General features: G+C 39.9%; 1 protein-coding gene across 1 annotated transcript in view; it reads right to left on the reverse strand.

The window, feature by feature from the left end:
* The window catches only part of dab1a (DAB adaptor protein 1a), a 360,206-nt gene that overhangs the window by 202,499 nt on the left and 137,559 nt on the right, over positions 1-20,148 (reverse strand). Inside the window, exon 3 of the mRNA XM_060829579.1 lies at positions 15,291-15,430. Within this exon, the coding sequence (XP_060685562.1) occupies positions 15,291-15,430 (140 nt within the window). The remainder of the gene's footprint in view (positions 1-15,290; positions 15,431-20,148) is intronic.

The raw sequence follows: 20,148 nt of genomic DNA on the forward strand, positions 1-20,148 counted from the left end.
GCATTTATGTGGCTGGTCCTATTGAGTTTTTAGTCTTTAGCGCCCCTGCATATTGAGAGAGAGTTTCAGAGATGACAATGCTCTGGCTATTATATTGGATGGTACCAGTAGCATTGGTATTGGTAGTTGAGCGGTCATAGAGTCATAGAGATGTACAGCATGGAAACAGATCCTTCGGTCCAAATCGTCCAAGCGAACCAGATATCCTAACCCAATCAAGTTCCACTTGTCAGTATCTGGCCTATTTCCCTCCAAACCCTTCCTATTCATATACCCGTCCAGATGTTTTTTAAATGTTGCAATTGTATTAGCCTCCACCACTTCCTTTGGCTGCTCATTCCATACATGTACCACGCTCTGCGTGAAAAAGTTGCCCCTTATGCCCCTTTTATATCTTTCCCCTGTCATCCTAAACCTATACCCTCTAGTTCTGGACTCCCACACCCCAGGGAAAAGACTTTGTCTAATTATCCTATCCATGCCCCTCATGATTTTATAAAGCTCCATAAGATCACCCCTCAGCCTCCGATGCTCCAGGGAAAACAGCCTCACCCTATTCAATCTGTCCCCATAGCTCAAATCCTCCAACCCTGCCAACATCCTTGTAAATCTTTTCTGAACCCTTTCATGTTTCACAACATCTTTCCAATTGGAAGGAGACCAGAATTGCATGCAATATTCCAAAAGTGGCCTAACCAATATCCAGTACAGCCGCAACATGACCTCCCAACTCCTGTACTCAATACTCTGACCGATAAAGAAAAACATACCAAATACCTTCTTCACTAACCTATCTATGGTGACTCCACTTTCAAGGAGCCATGAACCTGCACTCCAAGGTGTCTTCGTTCAGCAACACTCCCTAGGAACTTACCATTAAGTGTATAAGTCCTGCTAAGATTTGCTTTCCCAAAATGCAGCACCTCGCATTTATCTAAATTAAACTCCATCTGTCACTTCTCAGCCCATTGCCCTATTCCTGATGAAGGGCTTTTGCCAGAAATATCGATTTTCCTGCTTCTCGGATGCTGCCTGACCTGTTGTGCTTTTCCAGCACCACTCTAATCTTGACTCTCCATCTAATGATTATCCTATTCTAATCTGAGGTAACCTTCTTCGCTGTCCACTCCACCTCCAAGTCAACTATAAGATTCTTGGTTTTGTAGGCTGATGGAATTTTTTTTTCTTCTAGCTCTATTCGATGGTGGTTGGTAACACTCAGGTTAAGTGTGTTTTCATATTCTTTACCTGCAGTATAGTAGTGTTTAATGGCTGTTCCGAAACTCTAATCACTACAGCACACTAATACACACACAATTTTATATCAGGCCAGTGGTGCACATAGACCAGCAGCAGCAGAAATCAGTTTGTAATCTCTTATTTATATACAGACTGAAGGGTAGAATGCAAATATGTGATCAGTCTGCTTCCTGCTGAGAGGAGGGTGGACACTCAACTCTAACTATCTCTTCCCTTGTATTCTTTGTGTTAGATGTTTCCTTGACTCTGTACAGGTATGATAACCCACAGGTACACACAGGACTCTTACAAACTTTGTCTCAGGGGAAGCGATGATGTAATGGCAATGTCATTGTGGTAATAATTCCGAGACCCAGGTAACGTTTAAGGCTTCCAAGTTTGAATCCCACCTTGGCAGATGATGGAATTTGAATTCAATAAAAATCTGAAAAAGTCAAATGATGGTCAGGAAGCCATTAACAGATGTTGCAACAACACACCAGGTTCACTAATGCCATTTAGGGAATGAAAACTGCAAAATGGTCCTCATTTGGGCTGGCCTACATGTGACTCCAGACCCACATCAATGTGGTTGACTCCAACTGGAATAGTCAAAAAGTGAACGGGCCTAAAGAACATAACTACTGGACTGGATCTGTGTCAGGTGGTGAAGGAACCAACATGGGGGAAAATCTGGTTAATCTCATCCTCACCAATTTGCCTGCTATAAACATATCTCTCCATGACAGAATTTGTAGAAGTTACAACTGCACAGATCTTGTGGAGACAAAATCCTGTCATTACAGTAAAGGTTCCCTCCATCTAGCTGTGTGGCACTGTCACTGTGGTAATTGAAATAAACTTCAAACAGATCAAGAAACTGAAAGGTATACATCTATGAGGCACTGTGGGACATTAGAGGCAGCAGAATTGTATTGCAACATAATTTGTAACCTCATGGCCTTGAATATCCTCTACTCTACCATTAAAATTAATCCAAATAATCAACTTAGGTTCAACGAAAGGTGCAGGAGGGGATGCCAGGAATGGCATCATATGTGTCTAAAAATGAGGTGTCAACCTGATAAAAATACAACATGAGACGAGATGGATGACATATGCATAACCAGCAAGTAATAGACAATGCATTAGGTTTAAGCTCTGACATCCTGCCACATCCAATCATGAGTAGTAGAGGGAAAGTTTATTTCAATTACCACAGTGACAGTGCCACACAGCGAGATGGAAGGAACCTTTACTGTAATGACAGAATATTCCCATCCTCAATGATGGGGGTGTCCAGCATATCAGTGCAAAAGATTGGGCTGAAGGATTTGCAACAAACTTCTGGCGGAAGTGCCAATGGATAATCCATTTCAGCCTCCACTGGAGGTCCACAGCATCATAACTCACATTTTTCATTCTTCAGCCCATTTGATTCAGGTTTGATTGAGGTTTGCAGCCCATCAGGCATTGTTCATGGATACACTGGAACACCATCAGCAGAACCCTTGTCCAAACAGCATACCATCCTAACTTGGAAATATCATGAAACGGATGGAGGCACTGGATATTGCAAAGATTATGGCCCTAACGAAATTCAAGCAATAGTACTGAAGGTGTAAGCTCTGGAACTTTCTGTGCGCCAATCCAAGTTTTTTTAGTATGGTTACGGTCAGGTACGATTTACCTGACAACATAGAAAATTGCCAATTAAGGGGAAGCATTGGCATAGTGATAATGAGACTGAAGTAGCATTCTAGAACATCAGCCCAATGTTCTGGGATCATGGGTTCAGATCTCACTATGGCAGATGGTGAAATTTGAATTCAGTAAAATCTGAAATAAAGAGGTGGCCCAATGGTGACCATGTTGCCATTGTTAATTGCTATAAAAACCCATCTGATTCATGAACGTACTTTAGGGATAGGAAACCTGCCATTCTCACTTGAACTGGTCTACATGCAACTCCAGACCCACAATAGTGTGGTTAACTCTGGGCAACTCGTGATGGGCAATAAATGCCTACTTAGCCAGTAAACAAAGAGCAAGACAATTCCATCCTAGCCAAGTACTGCCTCATCAGTCTACACTTGATCATCAGTAGAGTGATGAAAATGGTGATCAACAGGGCAATAACCTGGTCACCAATGCCCAGTTTGGTTCCACCAGGAACACTCAGTTCCTGACCTCATTACATCCTTGGTCCAAGCATGGACAAAAGAGCTGAATTCCGGAGGGGAGTTGAGAGTGGCTGTCCTTGACATCAAGACTACAATTGACTAAATGTGAAATCAAGGAGCCCGAGGAGAACTAGAGTCAATGCAACCTGGGGGGAAATTCCCCATTGGTTACAGTCAAACCTGGCACATCAGGAAGATGGCTGTAGTTGTTGGAGGTCAGTCATCTCACTCCAGGTCATCTTTGACAGGGATCTTCAGGGTAGTGTAACAGTGTACATAACAAATAAACATAGAGATAATCATGGAGCTATACATTTATAACACAGAAGGCTATTATTTAACATTTCATGCCATTCTTTTGCTGGACAATCCAGAACTAATCCCATTATGTTTTCTGTCAATGTCCCTGTACCTTCTTTTGCTTCAAATGTATGTTTATTCTTTCATTAAAAGATGCAATTTCCCTACCCCAGCTACTCGTAATGGCAAAGCATTTCATACTCCAATAATCAATTGCTTGAGGAAACTTTACTGTCTCCTTTCTACTGCGTCTGAACGACAATTTAAAACTGATATCTTGTCGGTGACTTCCCAAGCAGAAATTATATTCTCCAATACATTCTATCATAAACCTTCAGCATTTTAGAAATATCAGTTATGACTTCTCAACCAATGGAATTTGTTGCAATATCTCAGTCTTCTCTTATAACTTTCCTCTGCACTGGATATAATTTTAACTTATTTTCTACATTGAGCCACCAACAGATTTTAAATGTTGGCTTAAATATTACTTAGTAGAAATTATCACTACCTCCTTAGGTTTGTATTCCCTGGCTAGGAAACTTATGAGGCTCAGTTCCGCCAGTAGAACAACTACTCAGCCTTGCATGAGACTGGAGACACTCTCTCTACATGGGGTAATCTGCAGAGCTGAGGCAAGCTGCTGGAGCCTGCAAAAACATGCCTGTACCCACTGTGGCACGTCTAATTGAATTGGAGTGGCACCAAGTTGTCGTGCTTGAAATTCACAAAAACCCCAGAGGGGCACTCTCTAGAGCCAAACCTGACGTGATAATTGATCCCTACCCAGACTGGTTACCATATGCTTTAGTGAAGTTTTGGATTATCAGAATGCTTCAGAGGGATTGTGTTTAAACTGGTATGAGTTATGTTAAGGTCCTTTAAAGGTCATTAAGGCAAACATATCCCAGGGAAACCAGATGTTCCCATGCATCACTGCTTAATGTGGATGGAAGATCCCATCCCCTCTCCCCACCCACCCCCACTGTGCCCAATTACATTAATTTCATCAGTGCACAAAGATCTGGTTGAAACAAGGCTTAATCGTAGTGGATCAGATTCTATCTTTCAGGTTCCTCCCCATGACAGTCACAGTGACCTCAATTTACCCCATGGTGGCAGGAAACAAGTGACATGATTGTTCTTCGCTAAGGTCTTGAATTACTTGCATGCTTTTCATATCAGAAAACTGGAGACAGAGTGGAACTTAGGTGGATCTTAATGCACCTAATATATCTAGATCTTTGGAGTGATTAACCATTCCAGACACTGACCAAGGATATAACATCTAGACAGCTAATGTTGTCTTTGCTGTTGGTGAATCTTAAGGAGAGAGAAAGAAATGATCTAGGTTCCGAGTGTATGCCAGAATTGAGAGATCAACAAGCCGGTTTGCCTCTTAATTTTCCACGTCTCTTTGTTTCTGATGTTAGTAGGACAGGAAAATTCAGCCAAGAGAGATATTTACACAGGTGATAAAGTATTGATTTTGTACCCAGATTATAAAAACTGGACAATTAAGAATCTGTTCTATCCCTTTCTATCTTCATGAAATGAGGTGTTACTACTCTTCAGTTCACATGCACAATTCATGTATCTTTGGTGCATTGCAAAATTGTAGTCATAGACTTTGTTATCTCCCCTCTGTGTTCCTTCAACAGGCTAAGGTACATGTCATCAGCATCCAATGGCGTAACCATCTTGAGATCTACTATTTTCCACAATTGTTTTCTTTTCTATAATTATTTCTAATAAATGTTCCACATTCTACTCTCATTAGTAAAAGGTATTATACAAAATATTCATTTAACACGTTAAACTATAGCTTTTATCCCCAGACAAATTGGAAAATAAGCACTTAGTTTATCATTGTCTCTTCTTGAACATGAGACATGTTGACTATTGACAAGAGGTAATTGAGTTTACCAAGAAATTTGCTTTTCTTTCCACAAAGCCTTTGAACATACTTACTATTGCAAAAATGTTCTCCTTTTATTTCTGATTTCCAATATTTGCCATAATTTAATTTCTTATTTAGTATTTCAATGATGCCTTCATTCTCTAGATTTACATTTACCCTTTTATCAGAACTTTTACATTATATATTTAATTCTTGTTTTACTAAATGTGTAAAAGCCCTGGTTTTTCCTGTCATAATAAGTCCTTTTAATTTCGCTGCCAAAAGAGAATAATGGATCCAGCCTAACTCTGTTTGACATTGTGTGCTGTGCTGTATGGTACAACAGGCTGTTGAAAACTGGGTCACATTACAGAGTTTCAGAAAGACTGCCTCATTAACTATAGTCTTTAGAGGAAAGCTATTTATTGTAGCTTATCTCTGAGGATAAGAAGCAATTGCAAGCACGGGGTTTGGGAGATGTTGGATGCAATAGTAGGTTATAACACATTTATATTGAGAAACTGAACTTTAATTTAGCTAGGCATAACAGTGTAAAAGTCAACCATTTATATTAGGTGAAAAGTGAGCTTGAAAAGAAAGTGAGGCAGCCTAAATATGTATTCATGTAAATGTGGGTCTATACCACAAAATAATACCACAAAAAATTCCTGAAGAAGGGCTTATGCCCGAAACGTCGAATTTCCTGTTCCTTGGATGCTGCCTGACCTGCTGCGCTTTTCCAGCAACACATTTTCAGCTATACCACAAAATAAGCCATTATTCAACATCCTTTTCAAATTTTGAATAGAGATATCCCCTTGTCAAAAATAAAGTTAGAAACAAAATAAACTAGAAAAAGGAAGCAATAGTTAATTTTTTTGTATAAATAATTCCTTAAGTCTTTTTTCAAATCAAAATATACACACAGGACGTAAACTTTACTTTTACTCTAAGCATAAATGACATTTTAACTTATTAACCTGGAAATTTAAAATTGGTAATATTGACAGATGCCAAACATTCAATACTAGCTGTCTGATGTGCTGTTTCTGGTACATATTTTACAAGTTTATCATTCCTGATACCTTACAGAATTTGCCACCTTTACCAAAGAGTTGTTTAAGGTCACTAGTCCTCCTTTGTATTTGCTTTGTCTTGGGCTTATCAAGTGATTAGTGTTAAAGGGTATACCAACATATAATATCTACAAAAGAGGCATTGTTCTTAGATAACAAGAATTAATGCATTAATGCAAATATATGCTACATTTGGTGAGGCAAAATTACTAGGAACTTAAGGAGCTGGTACAAACATATCTGCTCCCTTCGAAAACTGGAGTAGAATTCATTATCTCTATACATAGGTTTGTGTGACATCAGTAGAATGGATGGAGCCAATGTGACATGAATGTTAATTTCTTTCAGCGCTACTACTTGAGACAACATATTCACTTGTCCCTCCACTGCCAAACATTTTTCCAATAGTTCATCGACTGTGCAATCATGAATGTAACATTATTACATTTATCACTACACCATCTGTGCCTAAGGCTTGATCTTCACAACTGCAGACAGTCTGGATATTTTCTACCTTTTTTTTCAAAATTTGGAAATTGTTTGGAGTAGGTGTCTTGCTTGAGGACTGTTGGTCCTGTTTTTAAACAATCATTTTTTCACTGAAGGAGTTAACTTCTCTCGCCGACATTTTGTATACATTGATGTTGATCCATTGCTTGATCGAGGTACAATCTCGATGGTCCAAAGGGCCCTTTCTGTACTGTCTGATTCTACGATCCTTTAATCTCCCAGATGGCTTTCCTGGGAAGTAGCTGTTCTGTTGAAATAAGGACTTTCTCCTTTATGGTATCCTGGATTTCTAGATCAAGCAATTGCTTTCTAATTAGAAGAGTTGTCCTTTTTTTTGCATATCCTAGATGTTTAGATCATCCCTTTAATATATGGAGTTTGATATACCTCACATGGAAGTCATTATCTCCCTCATGTTATTGATCAGACTGGACAGCTTCAGTTACTCTTGTGGATGTTTGACTAGTGAAGTTAATTTTTTCCAGATTCAATTGTGTTATTGAAAGATTGCTAATCACTCAGTACTATATCTCACTGGAATTGACTGCTGTTTTTGAGGAACAGAGGACTGAACATTACCACCAATCTTGTGAAATCTGTGACTTCCTCTATGTTTACAATGTTGAATAACTCCCTGATGTCAACATAAGTGATCCATTAATTGCTTCATCCTTTTGTGATCTAACACGAGTTTGGGAAGCTCAGTGAAGATTTCTATTATTTCCCCCATGACTGATTGGTCAACAATAGCTTTCATTTAGTGTCCACTCCTTACACATTGTTTTAATGTTTATCTATTCTAAATTAGCAATGTCCACAAGGAGAAGTGAAAATTATTTTAGAATTTACTAGCTATTTTTGAATTCTGTTTCAGCTTTTCTAACAGCTCGATGCAGCAAACTAAATGATGGGGAGAAACCCTGGGAGGTAAGTGGCAAAATAATTAAGGAGACATGAAATGTATTCTGTGAGTAAGGAGCAGAATGGTGAAGCATCGAAATCTCCGCTTTGGTGGCAAGAAAAATAGAAGCATTTCCGCATGTGCTGGATACAAGCATTGTTGCTCCATCTGGAGCTCCAGGGCGATTTTTTTGAAATGCAGCATGCCTGACAGGAGCTGACAGTAGATTTAACACTGTGTGCAAGAACGGTGACCAGAAACTGCAGAGGTATAATTACCCCAGCACCATTTAGCAGGCAGCTGGCATAAGCATGCATGCCGCCCATCATTTTAATTCACATTTAGAGCACAGGAGACTGAGGGGGAGCCTGATTGAGGTGTACAAAGTTATGAAGGGCATAGATAGCTGAGATTAAGGAGAAAAGTTTCCCTTTAGTAGGGGGGGGGGGTCGTTAATCAGGGGGCACAGTTTTAAGGTAAGGAGCATGAAGATTTGAGGGGAACTGGGGAAAAACCTGCACCCAGAGGGTAGCAAGTATCTGCAACTTACTGCCTAAAAGGGTGGTAGAGGTAGGAACCCTTGGGACAGTTAAGAAGAATTTAGATGAGCTGTTAAATGTTATAGCATTCAAATTGCGGGCCAAGTGCTGTAAAAGGAGATAGAATAGATTGATGCTTGATTACTGCCACAGAAAGGCCATTTATCTGTGCTAAAAAAAAGCTCCATGATTCTGTAATGGGTGTATGGTGTTATTATTTTCCAGGTATATAAAATGTTTGTTTTTAAAATGATGGGTGTACAAAATGTTTGTTTTTAATCACTTGATTCTGTTACAATTTTTTGGAATTTCTATGAATTTCTTTTCAGTTATTTATGAGAATTATTTTGTCCTTATTTCTAACAGCATGTAATGATTTGTGTAAATTCTAAATGAATCAAATACTGAACTCACAAGAAAGGTGACTGTAAATGAGGCACTTCCAATACTTTGGCAGACTAGGAAAAGCTGATTAAAGAAGAACTTTCAATATACAAGCTTTTGCAGGAAATCAAGGAATGTCATAACATCTAAATGAAGAGTTTAATGATGTTGGAAAGTCAAGCTAAAATTAATGAAGGGAATTGGCTTTGAAGCAGCTCAATCACAGTATTTTAATGAGATGAGATACAAGAAGCTAGGTCAGAGAGATAAGCAGTAAGAAAACCAAATTACTCTGCCTGACTTTGAATCAGACCCTGCCTTCTCTATGTGGCAGTAAGTACATAAACCTGGCTATCCAATTTCTGTGTAAACACAGATTCAGTTGTAGGTCTCTGTCACTCGCTTAAAGGTCGCTTGTACCCAACCCATATAATAGGGAAATACAGTACACTGTAGTAACAAAGTTATTTTTTTTGATTACCTACAGTGTGGAAACAGGCCCTTCGGCCCAACAATTCCACACTGACCCATCACCCACCCAGACCCATTCCCCTACATTTACCCCTTCACCTAACACTACAGGCAATTTAGCATGGCCAATTCACCTAACCTGCACATTTTTGGACTGTGGGAGGAAACCAGAGCACCTGGAGGAAACCCACGCAGACACAGGGAGAATGTGCAAATTCCACACAGAGAGTCACCTGAGGCAGGAAATGAACCCAGGTGTCTGGCGCTGTGAGGCAGCAGTGCTAACCACTGTGCTACCGTGCCACCCATTCCTTTATCTCCTTTACCAATTTTCATCTCCATTCTCTTCCATAGGTATCAATTACAACATCATCTATTATGCTGTGAACATATCTCAAATGAGGCATTGATATGCTGGTCAACATTCTCAATTGTTTTTTAAACTAAATTTCAACAATATTGTTGCACAGCTCCACAATGCTAATGAATGATTGCATTTGTGAAAATTCATGGTTATGATTATCAGGCAAATAGCTATCCTTATCAATCATGTGTGCCAGGGAATGTCCATACAAGTAAGTTAAAGCAACAAAGACTCCGTCTGTACTTGCCCTAGATATTCAGTGATTAGAGGCAGAGAGTGGTACAGTATGGAAAAAGACTCTTTGGCTCATCAAACCCATGCTCGTCACCTCACACCTATCTATTCTAAATGAATTTTCCACAAGCCAATTTATGATACAGTTTGCCAAATTGCCCTTTGGAGTCTTAGTTTCTTAACCAGTCTACCATGCAAAACGTCACCAATGTAAAAGAGACAGCAATTGTAAGCATCAAAGAGTTGACTATATTGAAAGAGGTACAAGTAAAATGCTGCCTCACCCTTCATTTTAAATTGTGCTTCTTTGTTCTAAATTCCCAAACCAAGGGAAACATCTTATCTTCATCCACCATTTCCTCTAAGCTGCATGGTGGTGCACCTACATAACCACAGTCTGCACATGGTGTTCAGAGTGCCAGCAAAAGTCACAACATTGAATTCTGATTCTGGAAGTCATTACTGTGCATGAACCTTGAAGGTCTACACAGAAGAAGAAATGTAGCAGAAATACTGCCTGCATCTATCCTGTCTATTCCTTTAATTCTTGCAGTACTCCCGAGCCCCAATCTTCCAACGTGAGAATGACTGATTATTCCTTCTCTCTGTTTTCTGTATATTAACCAAGCCTTAATCCATGCCATTACATCAATTCCTGTAGGACGCTTTAAATTTCCCAACTAAACCTCCTGTTGGAGACCTAAGCAAAAGCCTTCTGAAAATTCAAATAAATCACATCCATTGACTCCCCTTTATTAATTTTGTCAGTTCAAAAAAATTCAACAAATCTGTCAAGCATGATTCTCCATCTACACCATCAGGCCACCTATGTACATTCAGATCACTTGTGTCCACGTTATCATTATCACTTACATTACCATTTTCTCCACTACAGATGTAATGTTGATGTGTCTGCAGTTCTCTGTTTACCCTTGCTCCTTTCTTAAATAGTGGAGTTATTTTTTCAAGCTTTCAATCTGTAGGAATTATTCCAGAATGTGGAATTTTGGAAGATGATTATTAATGCATTTGCTACCTTTGCCAACACCTTCTTGAACACTCTGGTTCTATCAGGTCCTGGGCACTTATTAACTTTCAGACCCATCAGTTCTCCAGTACAGTGTTGTTATTAATACTCAATTCTTCCAACTGCTTGTTCTCCTTAGTCACTTGGAACTTTAATTCTGGGAGATATCTTGTGCCTTCCTTTGTGAAAATAGGCACAAAATAATAATTTAACTTCTCCGGCATTTCTTTGTTGCCCCTCATAAATTCTCTTGACTCTGCTTTAACAGACCCACTTGCTTTAGGGATTTGTTTCCTTTTTATGGCTGCAGAGTTTTTACAGTCCAGTTAAGTGCATTTTGCTAGATTGCTTTTGTGTTCTATTTTTCCTTCCTTTATTACTTTCATGATCCTCCTTTTCTGTATTCTGAAACTTCCCAATCCTTAGACTTATTACAATTTCAGTCACTACTTAATTTTTTAAAGTATCTTCTACATTCCTTAAGCCCCTTTTCTTAGCCACGGTTGATGCTTTTTTGAGTTTTTGCTGCTTAAATGAATGTATAATTGTTGTAAGCCAGGTAATAGTTCATTAAATATTGTCCATTCTGTATGTACAGTCATGCCTTTTAATACATTTTCCCAATTCAGCTCAGCCAACTTGTGCCTTGTGCTTTCATAATCTTCCTTAATCAAATTTACCATCCTTGCTTCAGATTGAGTTATCTAATTTTCAAGCAGAATATAAAATTCAATTATAGTTGTCACTCATCCTAAAATATGATTTGGAGATGTCGGTGTTGGACTGGGGTGGACAAAGTCAAAAATCACACACCAGGTTATAGTCCAACAGGTTTATTTGGAATCACTAGCTTTTGGAGCGCCACTTCTCCACCTGATGAAGAAGCAACACTCGTAGTACTAGTGCATCCACATAAACCTGTTGGACTATAACCTGGGGTTGTGTGATTTTTAACTTTGTACAACTTAAAATAGCGTGTCTCTCATCAGCTTTTCAATATGCTGCTCTACAACACCATTCTAAAAATACTCCAGAACATCATCCTCCTCATCTTTAATGCTCAGTTGGTTTACCTCGACAATGTGCAGGATGAAGTCACCCATGAATACCATGTTGCACATGTTATTACCTTCTCTCATTTCCTGATGTATATCTTTCCCCATGCTACCACAACTATTCAGCAGCATATAAATAACACCAACCAAAGTCTTCGGACACTTGCTATTTCTTAGTTCCACCCAAACAGGTTCTACACATTGTTTCTCCAATCTGTGGTCCTCCAATAATAATGTACTGGTCACATCTTGTATTGTTAGTGCAACTCCATCTCCTTTTCATTCTTATCTATCCTTCTTAAAAAAGAAAAATCCTTTCAATATTCTGATCTGCCCTGATTTCAATGGAGCCATGTTTCTATTATGGCACTTTGTGCTTTTAGATCATTTATCTTTTTGCAAACACAACGTGCATTCAAGCAAAGTGCCCTTAAAACTTTCTTTTTGACATCATTCCACATTCGAGGCATATTCAATGTTTGGCTATGTTTTGTCTGCTTTCCAGTCTCCCTTGCAGCTTAACTACCTCCTGCTTCCAGCTTAACTCGCTTCCTGTTCGAGTTGCCCTTCTGGTTCCCACCCTGCTGAAAAGCCTGATTAAACCAACCCCAAGCATGAGCAAACCTTCCTGTGAGGATATCAGTCCCAATCTTGCAAAGAGATATTCACTCTAGCTTGTACAGGACCCCTTGCCCTGGAATTGGCCCTGATGTCTCAGATATCTGATGCTCTCCCTCTAATTTTCCGTGTTCAATCGATCAATCCGCATATTATTATGCTTACCGGTAAGTGAGGTCTTATTTTTAATTTCCTTCCTAACTCCCCAAATTCTGCTTTCAGAACCTTTCATCTGCCTAAATCATTGATGTCAATAAGGACCAAGGTTTCTGGCTGGTCCCTCACTTCTAGAAGAATGCCCTGCTGCTACTCTGATATCTTGACTCTGGCATCAGGGAGGCAACAGGGAGTCTTGTTTCATGCCACAGAAACACCTATTTGATGTCCTGGTATGAAATCCTTCATTGTTATTGTCTTAATTGGGACAGAGAATGTAACAAGTAAAGCTAAAAGAAAGGGAAGGACTGGGAGTGGGTTTACAATCTGAAGGTGTTGAACTCATTATCACTTCCAGTGGAACCATCTATTCTTTCAAGTTTGACAGTTGGACACACCATTTTTCTGCCATTCTCACATTCCAATCGCTTAATTTGCACTATAATTACCCTTTCTCCTCCAGCACTCCACCCCACAACTGTTGCATAAATGCTGCCCCCTCCACACTTCACGTCAGCTCTGATGAAGAGTCATCCAGATTCAAAATGGTAGCTAGGTCTCTCCATGGATGCTACTTGACCTGCTGTGATTTCTGGCACTTTTTTTGTTTTCAGTATTATTTCAATGTGATAATGGCAGCTACTTAGTAAAGTGGTAAGGTACCTAGGTAAAAACAAACAATAAACCTCAACCTCATGCAGACACATTTACCTAATACATACCCTCAGTCATTAGTAATAGAATCATCAATACTGGCATCAAATGACAGTGACTAACCAATATCCTGATCACTGACAATTAGGGTGCAACATAATGCCATTTCCCATACCAATTTGTGGTAGAAGGAGGCACTTTATCAGGCTGGAGGGTGATGGGTGGGGATCCCATCGCTACACTGCCACTGCCTTGATTATGATTATGGAGGGAAGTCTTGTGGATGGCCTGTCTCACACTACCATCACCAATTCAGAACCTTTAGTGCCCAACTAATGCCTATTTAAGGGCCTCCTTCTTCCACTATTGATAGCAACAGGCATTACACCACATGTACCAGTGATTTAAAACATTGCTAGCAAGCCCAGGAAAGTGACTGTACTTGCATAATAATGCAAGTTAGGGAAGAGATTATATCTCAATCAGATTTTACCTTGAAATATTAAGAAAACAATTATTTTTAAAAATTGATGATTTGGAGGTGCCAGCGTTGGACTGGGGTGTACAAAATTAAAAATCGCGCAACATCAGGTTATAGTACAACAGGTTTATTTGGATGAACTAGCTTTCGGAGCACTGCTCCTTCAACCTCCACAACCACCTGATGAACGAGCAGTGCTCAAAAAGCTAGTGTTTTCAAATAAACCTGTTGGATTATAACCTGGTGTTGTGTGATTTGTAAAACTGAAACAGCAAAGAGAATTGTTGTGGTTCTGTTCGCAGAGCTGGAAGTTTTTGTTGCAAACATTTCATCCCCTGGCTAGGCGACATCATCAGTGCTCTGGAGCCTCCTGCGAAGCGCTTCTTTGATGTTTCTTCCGGTATTTATAGTGGTCTGTCCTTGCCGCTTCCGGGTGTCAGTTTCAGCTGTCCGCTGTAGTGGTTGGTATATTGGGTCCAGGTCGATGTGTTTGTTGATGGAGTTTGTGGATGAATGCCATGCCTCTAGGAATTCCCTGGCTGTTCTCTGTCTGGCTTGCCCTATGATAGTAGTGTTTTCCCAGTCGAATTCATGTTGCTTGTTGTCTGCGTGTGTGGCTACTAGGGATAGCTGGTCGTGTCGTTTCGTGGCTAGTTGATGTTCATGTATGCGGATTGTTAGCTGTCTTCCTGTTTGTCCTATATAGTGTTTTGTGCAGTCCTTGTATGGTATTTTGTAAACTACATTAGTTTTGCTCATGTTGGGTATCGGGTCCTTTGTTCTAGTGAGTTGTTGTCTGAGCATGGCTGTTGGTTTGTGTGCCGTTATGAGTCCTAAGGGTCGCAGTAGTCTGGCTGTCAGTTCTGAAACGCTCCTGATGTATGGTAGTGTGGCTAGTCCTTTTGGTTGTGGCATGTCCTCGTTCCGTGGTCTGTCTCTTAGGCATCTGTTGATAAAGTTGCGCGGGTATCCGTTTTTGGCGAAGACCTTGTATAGGTGTTCCTCTTCCTCTTTTTGCAGTTCTGGTGTACTGCAGTGTGTTGTGGCTCTTTTGAATAGGGTACACAGGAAAACAACACACACAGACCAAGTCCTAAACTATGAAAGTAACCACCCCAACACACACAAACGAAGCTGCATCAGGACACTATTCACTGTCTTATTATATTTCAACATGTCTTGAATTCTGTAAAGTTACCTTTAGTTTCATCATTGAATCCTGGCAGAGTTTATCTCCCCTTGCAGCTGAAACCTCATCCACACCAATTAGTTTTGCCCTATACCGGAATCCATCTCCTTTAAACCGTTTTATCAGACCAGCTTCACTCCGATCCTGACCTGGAAGTTAAAAGAAACAAATCAGAAGGGTGGCAGGTCAACTTTTATTTGGTGAATATGCTATCAACTTGAGCAGCAAACTTGTCTTGTAAATGCAAATGAATTCCCTCAGAACTATTCCATAACATTGTTCATTATACTGCAGCTTGAATGTAAAAAAGGATACCCCAATGTAGTTCACAGGTATGTAAAAATAGGCATAAAACATGTAAGGAATTAAGAAACACAATCATAGGTATAATGAAAGATAGACATTTAAGAAACAAGAAACAAGAAAAGAGAAAGTCAAGGAGTAGAAAGGGAATTCACAAAATTCAAGACAACTAACAAATTTGCAATCTTTGGTGGATGAGAGAAAGTGAACACACAAGAGTCAAAGATCAACAATGAATGATTGGGACAGGGTTTATGTACGGAAGAAATCACAGACAGAAGTTGTACTAAAGTCAAGTATGTATTTTAGATAAGGAAGAGGATTTTTAATTATGGTTATAAGATGAAGTGGGGCTAATGTAGGTCAGTGAACATGAATGTGATAAGGAAGCAGGGCTCATTGCAGCAGGACGCAGAATGTGTGCAATGGTATTTTGAACATATTGGATGTTATGAAAGGGACATGTTGGATGACAAGGGTGATTGTGTAATCGAGTATGAAGACAAATAGTGTAGGATCTTTACTGTGGTACATGCGAGTCAGGAGCGGGAGGATTTTGTCGAGTTAAAAATAAGCAAACTTGGGCAGACCCAAAATATGTGGTTGGAAACTCAGCTCGGGTTCGAGAGGACACTAAATGTTAGACAATTTGGAGCAGCCGACGTCAGTAATTAATGGGATATTGGAATCATTAATGTGTTTTGAGTTTCGATGCTTGCTTCAGAATTCCCAATGCTTCATTGGAGGAAATGCTGAACAGCTACAATTCAGCATTATACAGAAGTCAGGCAGCACATTGTTAGTCATTTGGTCAAAGAATGAGGTAGGACTGGTTTAAATTAACTTATGGGATGTGCGTATTGTTGGCTGGGTCAGTATTTATCCCTAGTTGCCCTTGAGTGTCATTAGCTGAGGTAATGTAAATTGACTCATACCTATAGATGATACTACAGAGTAATATTATGTATGTGACCAAAAATGAAGGACTGGGGGAGAAACAAGAGAGAAATCAATCCTAGAGAGACAATGGCTATATTAGAAATGCATGAATGGATGTAAAGGTAGCTCTGCTGACAGAGAGAAAGATGAGAGATAATGGAGGGAAGATAGCATAAATGCCGTAAGTCAAACAAAAAGAAAACAAAAGGTTAATGTAGTGAGGCTGCAGTCATATTGCTTTTTGATGAACAGTAGGGTAGGGTGAATGTGAGGGAGGAAAAAGTCTGAGGGCAGAAAACAAAAGAGGGATGGCTGAACCAATTGTTTTGGTATTAGCCTTGGAAATAACAAAATCCATAAGATGGTAAAGTTAATCAATATCTAACTAACATCAGTTTAAATAAATGGAAATTACTTTGCATGCAGCACAAACTAAGCATTAAAGAAAATACAGCCAAAATATGCAAAATAGTCAATTTTATTTAATCTTCTCAACTGGGTTGTCAATCTCCATCTCCTACTCTTATACTCTTTTATGAAATGAAACATAATGAAGGCTACTACAAATAAAATTAATTACCATTATTATCTCCCTAAAATGCTTCCAATTTTTCCAAAGGTCTTTGATAATTTGTAGGTTGTAACTCATGTTAATCTACACCCACACACAATTCAGACATAATTGTTACGCTGCACTCTCTGACAGGTCTTCCCCGTAAGAAAAGAATATGCTATACATCTGCAAGTGTCCTTTCTTTTTTTTAATATAAGTGCAATTCATTCATTCAGGAAATCTGAAATGGAGCTCATTTCAATCAGAAGCTAATGGAAGAAAAATTGTATATATCTAAGTCAATGCAAATGGAGACTAAACCAATTGGTTCAGCAATCAAACCTTCTCTTCCCATTTCCTATCCTCAGCCTTCTAGTTTACATAGCGTTAGCTTCACAGTTTGAGGTATCCTGTCTTGAATGGTAATCATTTGGAGGAACCTCATCTCGGAACTGATCACAGTACTTCTTCACATTCATCCAATCCTATGAACATTCATCAAAAAATCAATATGAGTACAATCTTGCTTCATTATCCTTTTGCGTCTCTTTGACTTAAATAATAGGACCTCAAGCTTCACATGAACACAAACTTTGCAGCTGTACTCATTTCTACCTTTCTGATATATTTCACATACATAACTGAGCAGCCAACACTTGCAAAGACATTTAAGACTCTCACAGAATGCCTTAAAAGTCACTTTCTACAAATGCTGTTCTTTTCTCCTCGCTACATAAAGCATGATGGAAATACACACATCTCTGTTTTTTTTACTTTACAGTGCCTCAAAGGCAAAGACCTTGCTGGAAAGTGGCAGGGGTGATGGTTGAATGGGTGTTGTTTGGGGTTGGGTTGGGAGTAATGGATGGTCGTTCAGACACAGGCATATTGTTGGGCATTGTTAACGGGTTCCCACCTGATCCACCTTGAAGCAGGCTTTATTCTGAGAGCCTGCAGATGTCAACAGCATTCTACTGTGACAAAATGAGCTTTGAGAAGTATTGGGACTCAGTTACATTTGGAAATATTATCCTCTGCCTGTAGTCCCTGTTTGGAGATCTTGCTTCTTTTGAGATGGATCTCAGTGTCCTTTACATTTGCCCTGTCAAACTTCTGCTTCATCTGATGGCTTCTCTTGTCACTCATTGCAAAAAAAAATGCTCCCATGTCATAGTGAAAGCTGGCAGCAGTGAATTGCAGCTGAAGGTGATTGAAGTGCAAGGAAGTTAAAGTGCTTTCCAAAAAAATTGACCCTCAACTGTGTAGCAATGAAAGCACCTTCTGAGGCTAGAGGTGTTTGAACAGCAAACTGTCTATTGTCAAGGCTGTAGGCTCTTCGCTGCAGCAATTAAAACCTCTGCAGCACATCTGGTCTACTGACAGCTATTCCTTTCTCTTTGTGGCCTTCACAACCTACAGATGCAACATGTAAGTTGTGCATATTTTTAGTCAACGTGTTTATGACTGGTGGAACTTGAACCCAGGCCTTTTTGCTCAGGAGTAGGGACACTACATATGTACCATAACAGCTCATGAGCTACATTAGAAGAGAAACAACGTATTGTTTAAAAAGCTGTCAATTGATTTTTAAAAATCACCTTGAATGCTTTCTTGTCTGAGCCATGGAAGTGCGTTGAAGGACTCAGAACACATCCAAAGGAAAGTTGACGAGGGCATTTTTTCACTGGAAGGCAGGAGATTGAAAGATGACCTTATAGAATTTTATGAAATAATGAGTGGTATAGATAGAGTTCATGGTAGTTGTCTATTCCCTAGTTTGGGGAATTTCAAAACTAGGGGGCACATTTTTAAGATGGGAGAAGAGAGATTTAAAAAAGACATGGGGTAATTATTTTACACAGGGGTAGTTTGTGTATGGAATGAACTTCCAGAGGAAGTGGTGGATGGGGGTACAATTACAACATTTAAAAGACATTTGGATAAGTAAATGAACAGAATCTCTACAGTGTGGAAACAGGCCACTTGGCCCAATAAATCCACACTGCCCCTGCAAAGAGTATCCCACCCAGAGCCATTCCCCTACCCTATCACTCTACATTTTCTTGATTAATGCACCTAACCTACACATCCATAAACATCATGGACAATTTAGCATGGCCAATTCACCTACCCTGCACATCTTTGGACTATGGGAAGAAACCCATGCAGACATAAGGAGAATGTTTAAATTCCACACAGACAGTCACCCGAGGCTGGAATCAAACCTGGGTCCCTGGTGCTGTGAGGCAACAGTGCTAACCACTGAGCCATCACGGGAGACAGATGGCAACTTGCAGAACATTTCAGAGAACATCTATGGGACACACACATTAAACAACCCCACCAACCTGTGGCCGAACAGTTTAATCCCCCTCCCACTCTGCAAAGGAATGCAACTCCTCCACAGCCAAACTCTAGCCATTTGACACCTGGAGAAAGAACGCCTCATCTTCCACCTTGGGAACCTCCAACCACACGGGCTCAATATGGATTTCACCAGTTTCCTCATTTCTCCTCCTCCATCTTATCTCAGATCCAACCTTGCAACTTGGCATCACCCTCTTGAACTGTCCTACCTGTCCATCTTCCTTTGGACCTATCCAATCCACCCTCCTCTCCAACCTATCACTTTCGCCCCTACCTTCATCTACTATAGCATTCCCATTTACCGTATCACCTCCCCCCACCCCACCACTCTCCCATTTATCTCTCAGCCACCTTGGGCCACCCCTTCATTCCAGATGAAGTGCTTATGCTGCTCTCTTGCTCCTCGGATGCTGCCTGACCGGCTCTGATCCCCATCATCTGCAGTCCTCACTTTCTGACCTCATATTAACCATGCCTCTTATCCATGCAGGGCCATTCCCTCTGCACCAAACTTCAACCCCTGAAGTAAACAACCAGACCATAGCATGATGGATAGTATGGAGTTGTTCTTATATGAGAAATACCATTTGACTACTCAAATTCCCTGCTGGTAAATGATGTTCTTTATCTGTGACAAACATTTCAGGCAGCCTATGTATTGCAAAAGGTGCATGCAGTTTTTCTATCATTATCCCCATGTTTGAG

This window comes from Hemiscyllium ocellatum, chromosome 9 (assembly GCF_020745735.1).
Source record: "Hemiscyllium ocellatum isolate sHemOce1 chromosome 9, sHemOce1.pat.X.cur, whole genome shotgun sequence".
Taxonomy (NCBI): Eukaryota; Metazoa; Chordata; class Chondrichthyes; order Orectolobiformes; family Hemiscylliidae; genus Hemiscyllium; species Hemiscyllium ocellatum.